Source organism: Magallana gigas, chromosome 2, assembly GCF_963853765.1.
Source record: "Magallana gigas chromosome 2, xbMagGiga1.1, whole genome shotgun sequence".
NCBI lineage: Eukaryota > Metazoa > Mollusca > Bivalvia > Ostreida > Ostreidae > Magallana > Magallana gigas.
In genome coordinates, this window is record NC_088854.1 from 53,666,487 (window position 1) to 53,680,085 (window position 13,599).

At 30.7% G+C, this 13,599-nt stretch overlaps 1 protein-coding gene across 3 annotated transcripts; it reads left to right on the forward strand.

Annotated features, from left to right (window-relative positions):
- The first annotated feature begins 4,450 nt into the window (after positions 1-4,450).
- Positions 4,451-12,842, forward strand: LOC105320993 (mesotocin receptor). Of its 3 annotated transcripts, none has more exons than XR_002198776.3 (10): positions 4,451-4,616; positions 5,574-5,706; positions 6,233-6,339; positions 6,570-6,666; positions 7,409-7,542; positions 7,742-7,850; positions 9,444-9,602; positions 9,725-9,896; positions 10,174-10,390; positions 12,083-12,842. XR_002198776.3 is itself a non-coding variant. In XM_011419144.4 (9 exons), exons 1-9 carry the CDS (start codon positions 4,548-4,550, stop codon positions 10,238-10,240), a joined length of 1,047 nt encoding a protein of 348 aa, XP_011417446.3. In that variant the 5' UTR covers positions 4,451-4,547; the 3' UTR covers positions 10,241-12,842. The 3 variants fall into 3 exon arrangements, 1 of the variants encoding a protein (XP_011417446.3); XR_898869.4 differs by having other exon boundaries at positions 10,174-10,344; XM_011419144.4 differs by having other exon boundaries at positions 10,174-12,842.
- The last annotated feature ends 757 nt before the right edge of the window (positions 12,843-13,599 follow it).

Here is a 13,599-nt window from a genome sequence, read left to right on the forward strand (position 1 = left end):
CATGTATATATCTGAGGGAAAATGTTATTGAGAGTTTCGGTTAGTTATATTTGTTTTGATGATGAGATGTGCCGGATAATAAAAGATAGTAAATTCACGAAACATGGCTCATTGCATATAAAATAATAAAATAATATGCTCTGTATACTTCATCGACAGAAAAGTCTTCCGATGCAGAGTTGAAAAGTGTCTATTTAAAAAAAAATATTTATTTGTGTCTTTTAATCTTGATTTTGGGAAAAACATCTACTGAATTATATCTTTAATTTCATAACATTATTTATGAAACGATTTTGCGAAACAGTTGATATTGAATGAATTCATTCAGATGCTAATCAATTTACAAAGTATATAGGATATGAATAGTTGTGAATCCACTGGAAATGAAAATGTATTGTCTTCTTTATGCATTCCCATATGCTATCTTGATATATGTTTTCACTTTGAAATATCAAACTGATACTCCCAGATTAAATGCCATTACAGTTAAATACCGAAATAGTCTATGATTTAATTTAAAATTTTCAAAGTGAAAAGATTAATGCGCATGGTATATGTTGTACCATTTATTTATGTTATTATTTTTTACTTGAGTGAATATAAATAGCACAATAACCAATTTTAAAGAATTCTTAATGTAATCAATAACTCTATTGAAAACCAATGTGAGCATTGCGGCACGTTACATTTATTATTAATCACGATTTGCTTCATGCATCTCTTCATTTATAATTGGATTGAAAAATGATAGTGTTCATTGTATTGACATCATTGACAATTTTTTAAATCCGTACAACATCGTTTTATACAGATAAAGTAAACACTTCATCGACAGATGATATAAAGATACGTCCATGTAGTATTATATATGTTATAAAGGGGAAAAATATGATGCATTCTTGTATTATTAAATCAGAATGTAATTAATTCAATTATTAGACCCGATTACGCCCATAATTTCACGCTGACTATTAATGTATGATTGTGCTAGTACTTAATGAGTGATATATTGGTCCTCCAATGTGTCGGTTGTTATAGAATTATAAACTAATTAACCACTTCAAACTTACTTTTCAATTCGTATAAATGTTTTCAATAGTGTTTAATCAAAGATGAAGAAAAATGATTGTGGTCAAAATGTTTCCAATTTCTTGCATAAATACACATTTTTGAAAGAAGTAAAATGAAACTGGTCGCTATTTGAGCGTCACAAAGAACAGAACATTTGGTTTTTTTCTTTCATCATCAACGTAACCAGTTTGCCTTTATCTCTTTATGATAACACGTATTCTCTCATCAAACTGCACTTATAATACAACTAATGAAATTTGCTAGTAAGATGATATATGATATCCTGTAGGCCCCAACACATGTCTGTGTAATTATTGAATACCTCGGCTGACACGTTTATTACCAGAAAAATTCAATATTAGTTCCGAGTGTACTGCTGTCTCCTCTTAAATATGAATCAAACTACACGGATTTTGCATTAATTTAAAGTTTTTGTTTTGACTTTGCTATATAGGTGTGACGGATGTAAATTTTTTTTTTTACAAACTCAGAAAAAACGCGACTTTTCCCTCAGAAATGCAGGAAGTCGAATTTCGTAAAATTTGAGAAAAACTCATCATTATCACTTGAAAAAACCTTACGCTAAAGTCTAGTACTTGACTCCAGTTTTTCTTTTAAAATGGCATCTTGTCTATTCTTAAATGGAAAACCGACTAATAGGACCTCCTGTTTGTTGTAATCTGATTGTTAGTTCGTTGACCATTCAGCGCCCTTAATCAATTACGGTTTTGTAGGAAAACTGTTCTCGTTTTGTTATATTTCTTAAAGATACAGGTACACGGCTTCATCAAGGTAGGGTATTTGTCAAATTTTCCTCTTATAAATCTACACAAATATTGTGCTAATATCCCTAACAGTCTAAATAAAAAAGGATAATTACACTTTTAAAATTATACCTACCTGGGTTCGCGGTCGTGAAATTTCTGTAATAAGACATTCACTAGTTCAAGAAATGTATTTTTGACTTTCCTAAGCTGAATGCTCAATTGGTTTTTTCGGCTTTTGTAATTGTTGTCGCCACCTTTCCAAGTTAATTTTTTTAAATGTCTGTCTCCTTCTTACAGAGACTTCACAAAGTTTAATTAAGCTTTTTGATCTTGAAGTTTGTGATTTAAATAAACTCGAGGCAACATTCATATTTGGGGTATATGCTTATAAAGAATAATGGGGTTGAGTATTGTGACTATTTTTTTTTTCTTCAAAAAACCAAATACAATTATCCGGGTGTGATGGAAATGTTGGAATCAGCTCTGAGCGGAAAGGAACAATGAATGAATGAAAAGTTAATAAAGTACATACTACAGTTCCTATAGAGTCAACGATCAGAAACTGTTTTATACATCGATCGATTTAATTGTCATCAACTGTCCAAACTAGCACATAAAGAAAAAAAGTTATTTTGATATATTGTAAGAAATCTGCATAAGTAAGAATGTTTATAACATGATGTGCACACAACACAGCTAGTATAAAATACCGTCGCCTCAATTTCACATAAGTTTTTTTCCGCTACGATGTTTTTGATTGACTATCATCTTGTTTAGATTCAAACTGTACAGATGTTTAAATGATTTTTTAATTTGGTTTTTGATGTTCGAATTATATACGCTATGTTCAGATGCTCGTTTGGTTTTGTCGTGAAATCAACACAATTGTTAAAAAAACAGCCAAAATAAGCAGCGCTACTAAAAGAGGTTGATTTGTCCATTTCTGTAAATAAAACAATGCAAAATTCAATTTATGTTATAAATAGCCTAACATTCATGTAGCTTTTCTGTGTTTATCTGTATCTTGTCTGAAAGCACGGAAACTGAAAGAGATAATTTTATTTGCTGTTCTGTTGCTGTGTAAAAGTGAAGTTAACCGTAAGTTCACTTACAGTGTCAATCTCAAATTAAAGTTTCTGTTATTGTTGATACGAAAATAGTTTTTGTTGAAAATGAATTAAAATAAAATCGATTTTTTTGTTAAAAACTTATAAGCTGCAAAATGTAAATGACCTGTATTTAACTTTATGTAATATTCAAGCATGCTTTGCAATTTAATTTTTTTAATTTCCTAATTAAAATATTTCGATTTGATTTTAACGTTAACTACGATATCTTTATGATTGTTACCTATGCAAACCTTTGTATATTTTAATGTAGAATTCTCTTACAATCGTATCTTTCAAAAAGTGAAACTAAACAATTTTACTAGTACAACTGTATGTGCAAACACTATGATTCAAAAGCTGCTCACCAACTATTTGACTTTTCAAAGTTATTTGATTATATAATTGATGCGCTTTCGTACTTTAATGCATTTTGTAATAAATATGAATTCATTAGTTTTTGAAATTTTGTTTTTGTATATAAAATCAATATTTTGTGCAATTTACAACATATGTTATTGGGCATTCCCTAACACCCACCAAAGTATGCAAGCAACTCATCGATGATAGCACTGTGCCGTTTTATCAATAATCGTTATGAGCGTGCCATAAGTAAAGCAACCTAATAATATGTTGATTAAGGCTTTTGTATAAAATATATAATATTTCACAAAAATATTTTCGAGCACTGAACTTGGGGTATTCTTGAAATAAGGGGGAAATTGAGCTACTTATCTTTGCTACGTGCGTGATGCATCATTTGACCAAAGCATTCTTTGATGTGCTTAATATGTTGAATAAGGCCTTTGTATAAAATATATAATAATTTACAAAAATTCGAGCACTGACGTTGGTGTATTCTTGAAATAAGGGGTGAATTGAGCTACTTATCTTTGCTACGTGCGTGATGCATCACTTGACAAAACATTCTGTAATGTAAGAACATATTTTACAGAAACTCTGGCAACTTACAGAAAATTTTGTATATTTTGTAACTCTAAATAAAGCACCTGTCAGTAAAGAACGAGTTTTTATTTTAAAAATTATCAAAATTCTTTCCTTGTTCAATTAATCTTTGAACACGATATAATCTGGGCCTTTGATATTTAGGAAAAATGATGCAAAAAACCCACTTATATCATTTTTTTAAAATTCAACATAAATAGAAAAGTCATACATTTTATATTCGTTAAAGATGTATTTTTGTTAAATATATTTTTCTGCGTTGTTTGACCTAGACAAAAAGCTGGAACGGTTTTCAAAATCTATAAATTCATTTGTTTGAGATACTTCGCTGATCTTAAAAAAAGGAAATGATAGTTATTGTTGAAAAAATTCTTACATTTTTTAAAAATAAATATATCCTCGCAACGCGATAAAAACTGTTGTGCAATTTTGCCAAAAGCATTACTTCTACGAAAGGCAAACCCAGAAAGGTTCAAAAATAGCGACTTTTGTATTCTCATCGGTAGTTAATATTATGACTGAACTGTTCCTTCGTAATATCAGACGTGTAAGGATGCAGTCAGATGTTTACTCACTAGGTATTACACGGAGCACAGCCAGCGAGGTTAACGCATAACGAGTGTCCTAATTAAAAACCATGGCATCTGACATGGAAGTTATGTCTACGAATGATAATGGGACATATGTAGAAGATAATCCTTATGAAGTGAGTTTATTTTCTTCATTCTATCTTGAAATTTTTTTTTGAGGAAATGTCCTTTTAACAATTTCAGAGGTATAATCTCGAAGTTTAAAAATGTATGTTACCAAAGAACGGAAACAAAATATTGTTCAGAAGAACATCTTTGGGTAGTGCAGTCCTTCGGTATAAGCTATGCTACAATTTAAAATGTAGACTCTTCGGTTGCAAATTCAGTTTCGAGAATAATTCTTAAGAAATATAATTTCCTTAAGATTTGATTCTAAAGACCAAATTTTATTCGGATTTTAAAGAGATGCTACAAAAGATCGGAATTGATGTTTATGAAAAAGATGATAATATATATTTGTGACTAGAATTGTTATAAATGACATCAAAATATTTCATTCAATGAAGATGAACTATTAATCGATTAATGTGACACATATAAAATGTAACAGTATAATACATTTACGTAAAATGTAATTACTATGGTTTTATTAATATTCAAGGGTATCAATTTTCGTGGATAAAGTGAAAATCACAGTTTCAAGGATAATAGAAGTTTCATTTCAATGAACATTTAATTTCGCGGATGAACTCAAAAACGAAATCCACGAAAATTGATATTCAACGAATATTGATAAAACCACAGTACTTATTTTTGATGGTGACTTTGCATCCGTTTGCTACAAAAAGAAAGTCTGTATTTCTCATTGCACTTTGGGACACAAAATACCCACTGTATTTCTTTCTATGTGACATACCATGACACTCAGTATTGATTATATTATTTACATCTTTATTTGTTATTTACTAACAAAGGCACAGCAATGTTATCAATAAATTATTAATAAATTAATTAAACCAAATATCCTGTGAACATTTTTTTTAAAGTAATGTATTTGATTGTATATTTCAAGGTAAAAATAATGCAGCTTAATCGTTGCTGTATAATATCGCGCTATGTTTTATCTTTTTCAGATGCATACGTTAGTCTTTGACGCGTTTCTTCTGACTTTGATTCTGGCTGGAAACATCTCAGTTCTAGTAGTCATTATCAATGACGGTCAAAAGTCAAGAATGAACGTGTACATAAAGAATTTGGCTGTTGCAGGTAATATAGCATAACTAAATTACACCATCAAAACATGCGTGAAGCCATATTATTCCCTAATAACTTTAATTGAATAAACCAAAATACATTTAAACGTCTTACATCTCAAAACGCACAGATGTCTGTAGCAATTTTTATCTCATATAAAAATTTCAGACACGAGTGAACCATATATTATTTTATGATTTAACGTTTACAAGGTAGATATATGGCATTGTTCTGCATTATATCTCTATTTGCGTATTTTGTATTCTTGTTAGAATCCGACACCTCATAATTTCTGTAATCAATAACATTCTTTGTTTGTTTTCTGAATGATACATTTATTGTGTCAAATTATGACAAAATCGATGATTTTCAGATGAATGATTTTCTATTGAAACGAGTTCTCAATAAAAATACAGTTGATCTCATTTACCATTCAATGTCTTATCACAAAAAATCTTCTGTAGTTTTCGTAAGTGAAGATATAGTCATATAGAGGTGTATGAACTGGGTGCAAACCAATACGACATATTATTTTCAGATTTACTTTGCGGACTATTCTACATTGTCCCTCGTATCGTGGTGCACGTCAATAATGGACAGTTTTATGGAGGAAACACAATTTGTAAAATGCAAGAATATGTTGGGGTGAGTTTGTTGTCAGGTAAATGTTCAGCAACAACGTAGTGCTAAACCAATATCATTTGTTAAGATTGAATTTAATTTTTAACAGGTATGATGATAATGCGTTTTAGAGAAGTTTTGATGGAATTTTTTCGGAAATTATTTTCTTTTTTAAATGAAATAGTATTTTATTCAGAACAAAATAAAGACGCAATATGACAAATTTTGACTCTTTATATTATATTCATAAACAGAATGTTGGTATTCTTGGTTCGAACACGATTGTGGTTGCCTTGAGCTTGGATCGTTTGTACCTGGTTCTCAGACCTTTGGGGAGTTTAGCAGTTAGAGGTGATTTACTGCTCCTATTGTTGATATATATACAAAACAATAAAATTCGTCGTCACCCTTTTTATTGATATATACAAACAATATTTACATCCCACATATTTTCTGCTTGTAAAGTGTGTTCAAAGCTACGGCAGTTATAAGACTGTTATGCCCATAGGGTACTCAAAGGTGTAAATTGCGAGTTTTGTTATGACGTCACAGACGTTGAAGGCTGTAAACTGCAACTTCACAAGCGCGTTACTCAATTTGTTTGCACACATTGCTGCAGTTATGAGAATGTATACTTTAAAAAAATCATGATTCATTGCTCCAATAAATATTATTATATCTTTTATATGTTACCAACCGTTGCATTTGCATTTCACTAGAATAATCCATCTTGTTACTAAAACAGAAAATAAAGCACCAATAAGCTCAATGGTTTTATGAAATATACGTTTATTCGGAATGAAATATAATTGTAATTAAAATACTCAGATTGATGGACATTGACTTATGTTAAAAAGCATTTGAATACACATGATAAATTGGAAAGACGAAACGATTGTGTTCTTGTTCTATGAGTTGATAGAATTATACTACGACACCATACAAACTGAAATGAAGCACGCAACAATTGAAATTTTACAGTTTGATAATTTTCAGTTGTCCAAATAGAGCTTTATTTCTTTCATATGTTTTTGTAGACAGAAATATTGTCTACTTTTTTAAAATAATTTGTAGCGTTGTATTGTGATTTCAGGGAGAAGTGCAATGATGCCTTGTATCCTGTGCTGGGTGATTGCAGCTATTGTGTCTGTAACAGGTCCTATTGTTTTTGAATACAACCATGAATACAAATCATGCATGCCATGGCTCGACGGAACCGAATTAAAGGTAACTGTTTTGCATAATAATGTACCCAGAATGTCTCTGTTAACCGACCGACATTCAAGTCCTCATTATTACCAGCAAGTTATTGCTTCAAAACTAAAGGATAAACACAACTAAAAATATCATTATTATGTGGGTAATAGTTATAATTATTTTCCTGAAACTGTACAGAGACTAACGCTAAACTATTATACGTTTACAGATTTACTTTACTACGATCTTCGTTGTCGTCTTCATCATCCCAACGACGATCCTGACAGTCTGTTATACGGTCATTGCCTACATTATCTGGAGGGTGTCAAAGAGAGAAGGTACTAAATAATTAACAAATTGTTTAATCAGAAAAAAACTATCAAATCTAATGATTAAAACATGTTCATCAACATCTTTGTCGTTAAAACCTAAGGTGTCATTGTCACTTGTGTTTTCATATTAACCAGAAAACACAATTTCGATAACGGTCAACGTGGCCTTAAAACATTTACAATTTGATTTGTAAACTTTTCAGATAAATCAGTTCTTGTAAAGGAGTTGATGTGAGAAAAACAATTAACATTTTACATGTAATTTGTTCACCTCCTTGCCAGGTAGAATTATTAAATTGAAAATATATACATTCCCCATATTTTTTGCTTGTAAAGTGTGTTGACAGCTACGGCAGTTATAACACAATATAACACAGAGAGTACTCAAAGGTTAAAATGACGACTTTTGTCATGACGTCACAATCGTTAAAGGCTGTAAACTGCAACATCAAAAGCGAAAATAAAAATTCACGTTTGTAGCTGTTACAGTAGCCAAACATTAAATCATGATTTCTTTTGAAAGATAGTCTCATACCTGCAGCGATATGCGCAACAAATTTTCACAACGCGCAAACCCACGTTACTCTATGGTATGCACACACCGCTGTACTTATGAGGCTGTATATTTCAAAATATAATGATTCAGTACAAATATATTAATACACCATTTTGGGATACAAAGTGTGTTAGATGCACTTTTCGGTTCATGTTAAAAATCATTAAAATAATTAACTAATGACAATAAGTTTAATTGTAAAAAATAATAGCTAATAAAGAAGTCTTTACAATTTTCTTAAATTGTTAAATAAATAAACAACGTTATTTAGTGAACATGGCGTTATGAATAGCAATTGCTCCGTTGGCATATTCCATGGTGCGCGCTAGCGCATCATGGAAAATATGCCAGGAGAGCAGTTTTTTTAACTTATATTTGCATTAACCACTCGCAAATACACTGTATTAGCCTAACGTTAGACCTTTACATTTTGCTATCGCATCAAAAATAAACATTCAGACTGTAATGTATTAATCTAATTCACATAGATTTGTTAACAAAATCAATGATATGTTTTAACAGTAATTCCTTTAAAATTTTATTATAAGACATGTTTTAATCATATACATCAACATTATGGAGTTGGAGAAAAACACATGATGTATCGTATAATGGTTTAAATCTATACTGTCATGGAAAAGTATATGACGTCATAATATACAGACAGAACAATTGCGATTATGGGAAATAATTGTAGTTCCTCCGTATGGAATTACAGTGGGAAAGAACATTGGATATGCAAATATAATCTCTTAATCAATATAGTTGAAATAGTGTAGAGATTACTATTGATATAGTTTCTTGTTGTCACGCGATGAAAACACACTTAAAACCCTTATAAGCAAATCTTTACTTTTCCTTAATAAGTCATAAGTAAAGTTAACAATAAGTGATAAGAATCGTGAAAAAAGCAAGAGCAGAAGACAAAAAACTTCTTTTACCCACAGTGTATTCTTTGTAACAACTTGTCTTTGAGCTGTCGTATCTATCAATGTAACAAACGGTTCGTTGTTCATATATTTGGAGCATTTGATTAACTACAGGTGGAATACAATTAAAAGAAAACCCATCTTCTGGCCATCAGCATTCTACTTTGCTGAATTCAAGACAAAGTAGTCACTCCTCCGGCTCTGAACAAAGAGATACAACAATTTCAAAATCACAGATAAAGACAATCAAGATGACGTTTGTGATAGTCATAGGTTAGTGGAATTCTTTTCCATAATAAAGCGTTAGTTTTTTATGATGGTTTTGAAATAATAGTATCAGTAGGCAGTTTCAGTTTTATTTTGTTTGATACGTTATATAATATTATTCTTTGCAGCTTTTTTCTGCTGCTGGGCACCCTATATGATAGTCAACCTACTCATCATATTCCACATTTTAATCATCCCATATCCGGTCAGCATATTCATCAATGGCCTCTTGCCTTTGAACTCGGTCGTTAATCCACTCATCTATGCAGCATTCAGTTCTCGTGTTTTCAAGCGATTCAGGTTATTGGCGTTTCTACTATTAGCTCGCATGACCAAAAATAGGTTTTAACGTATTTTTGATATATAGTTACACGACTATTGCAGTTTTTAACTTAAAATTAGTTTTATCAGTTTTGATACTTACTTAACAAAAAAACGTTAAATTGCTGTGATTTCATTCTAAAAAAATGTTAGTATAACTAACTAACTGTTTTGCCTTTATCATTAAACTATTTTAAGATGAAATGTGCTTCAATCAAAATGTAGCAATGGATTTTATTTTTGCGACTATATCTAGGAATAAATTGACAAGACGTCTGTCAACCACGAGAACATCCAGAAGAACCGAGAATTGGAAGATGTGAACTCACCTCTGACTCTAACTAAGAGTGCATATCAAGGTTTGGTTGTTCAAAAGGCCGCTTTCTTCCTGTTGACCAGTGCACTGTCTTTGTAATAGGATGCATGGGTACGACGAATTCGATTTTGAAATAGCGAGTATCCATATATGTTTGGTAATTTTCAATTGTTTGACTTTTAATGTTAAGTTAGTAATTTATATGTACGCTCTAATCTAGCAGGCCTCGTGTAACATTCGCACTAAATACCGCTTATATCATATGAAAAGGATAGCTACATAGTCAATATAACATATTTGCATTTAATCCATGTTACTCAATATTAAGAAGGTTTACTGTTTTAAAGATTATATGGCTATTATCTAATTAATAAGAATTGATTTATTCTTAAATATTGATATCATTTGTGTTAGCTAATGAGAAAAATGGTGATGAGGACAATAAATAAAAAAGATGGACTGAGAAGTAAATTACTATAATATTGTCTAAACAAAAATTGCTCCGAATCATGAATTATTAATGAGACATGTATCATTTTTATTGGATCTTTTAAGGAAGTTTCTTTGTTTAACAACTTTTGTAGATATAAATTTACAGTGAGCCCATAACTGTTAGTAAACATGTGGTAAAAAAAGACGGTAAACATTCTGGTCACTTCTTCTCTACAAGGTCGCATATTCTATGCCACTGTATCATCAGCTTCCGTTTTATCGCTCACGAGCATATGTGGTAATCCACAGTATTCCGGGAAGACTGCATATCTTTTAACACAGTACGTGACTATCTCGTCACCCTGACATTATACACAATGCATGACCTACTTTTTTTTTTTACCAGTAATACTATTCAGTATTGCTTGGTACGTTTTTTTTGGTAAGTGACCCTTATTCATTGAATATCTGATAATGACCCTTGTGAAAAGCATAATTGCATGTTCTTTTTTTAAATCTGTATTAACACTGATTTCAACTGTTTGAAGACGTTTTGAGAGCAATACAAATGTAAAAAAAAAAGTAGGGGGACGCTCCCAACTATACAATGAAGTATGTTTTATCATGAAAGTTTTGGTTCATTCTAATTCAGTTAACATCTTCGGAAAATTGGCGGAAGGGGGAGGGCTTTTTAATAAAAATGTCTTAAAGAGTAAATTATGATATAGTTTAAACATTGATTTTACTACTTTGTAAACAACTGTTTAAAAATCATATAAGATGGATGGTGAAAAAATGTTGTCTTTAGTCTCCATTCAAATATAACTCGCTTATTCCAGATAACTTTGGTATTACTTTATAAAATATTAATCTAATCCGCATGTGACGAAACTCTTTTAGAGGGTGGACAATGTGTATATTCTGTTGGCTTATAGATTAGTTTTTACAAATCAACAGTTATGTGACCTACTGTTAATGATCTTATTGGTTATCCAAACTATTTGGTGAAATATAAAAAATCAATATATTACCAAAACGGCCGAAATGTAAATGACTATAAAACATGGTAAAAATATTGAGGCATTGATATTTTGTAGTTTCAAATGATCCATAACTTATGTCGAAAGGACTACTTAAGATGAAAAAACCCCCACTGTATACCCGAAAGTTATTCCAATGGATTTAACTTTTTAAGAACAATGTGTAACTACAAAGATATTTTTTCAATTCAATACTAGGATCTTTATTCAAAAGTTAAATTTTTTTTTATAAAAAGTATGCATTATGATGTGTCTAAATAATTAAACGTTTCTGATCATAATCAACGTTAAATATTGACATTTGAAGGACATCTGAATCCTTGAAAACTTCTAATAAAAAAAAATGATAATACGTTTAGTTTTATTTTTTCTTTCAGAACAAATAACAAATTGAAGAATATAAGACAGCAATTTTTTTGGCCGACTATTTGATACATTATTTCGCTTGTTAATCATGATAAATTGATTCATCACTTACACGGAAGCTAGTAAAAATCACAGTTTGCTATGTGGTTTATGATTCATATTCTATTTGATGATCATTTGTTTTATAGTGTATTGTCTTTAGCATAAATAGAAGTCTGTGTCATTTATGTCTTTGCCCATTTTTATGGTTTGGGAGAGAGCTTGTTTGTTCAAAATAGATGTAGGATTAATTTTGATTTTAGAATAAATTTGTGTATAATGTCTTATATCAATATTATATGTAACATGCATGACGTAATGACAAAAGATATTTACCTCCTTTTTACATTGTCTTCTTATTGAACAGTGATATGTGTGTAGTTTAAGAAGATTGTTTTTCAACAGTAAATAGTTCAGTTGTCTGATGATGGTGTTATCAGCTTGATGTATCTGAACAATGTATCGAACATATCAAAAGGTTTGTGTTGTTACACGAGTGCATATTCAATATTGTCCGTCGCTGTTATAACAACTTAAACACATTCATTTTTTTTACCGTACATTAAATAAATAGCAAAATTGATAATCGAATCTAACAGCTGTCATTGGCACTATCTGCTATATCAAATTCATTTTATACAGACTGAGACTCATTGAACTTATTAATATTGAATTTAACTTATAACCGCTTTGTATTGCTATATTGTGTAAAACTATAAGTTTTATATTTTTTGTAAATATATAAATTGTCCTCATGTTGCTTCTAAATGAAATAAAAGCGCAAATTTTCAGCCATAATTGATTGTATGAAAAGTATTTCATTCATTGCAATGTACGCCTATATTATTCTGGCTGAAAACAATTTTAAAAATTGTAATAATTAATAAATGAAAAAGATGGTTATAAATTATTTATTTATCATTTGCTTGTAAATGATACAGAGGATTATAGAATGAAATTCTAGCATCTTTGACGACAACCATATGCAAATAAAACGCATATGAGGGATGTTTGATATGTGATGTGCAATGTAGCACAGCATAGGAAAGCATTGTACAATTTCATGGTTAATGATACTCTTAAATAGCTCTTTTTAATGCCTTTCAAACGGTTTAAACACTAGCCTTCAGCTTCACGTCCTTTTAAACTTAGTAATTTAAGAGTCAGTTGTTGACTACTGTTGGTAAAACGGTTGAAAAACGGATTGAGAATACTGAAGAAATTGGAGCTTATATAAAAGTTCGCACAAACTCGGTCATTCGCTGGTGCAGATTGTACTGAAACGGGTAACGTTTATAGGACTAACAAGTTGCTGTCCTTTAAAAAAGGACTACAATACGTGGACCATTTGCATGTGTTTCCAACGAAAACGTGAAAGCCTTAAGGTGTCATAACAGTATTTCAAAACATGGCTGAGCCAAAATAATTCCCGAATTTTCCTTTGAATTCGGGGCGATTCCGCACGCGACAGGAGCTTCATTTTTTTATG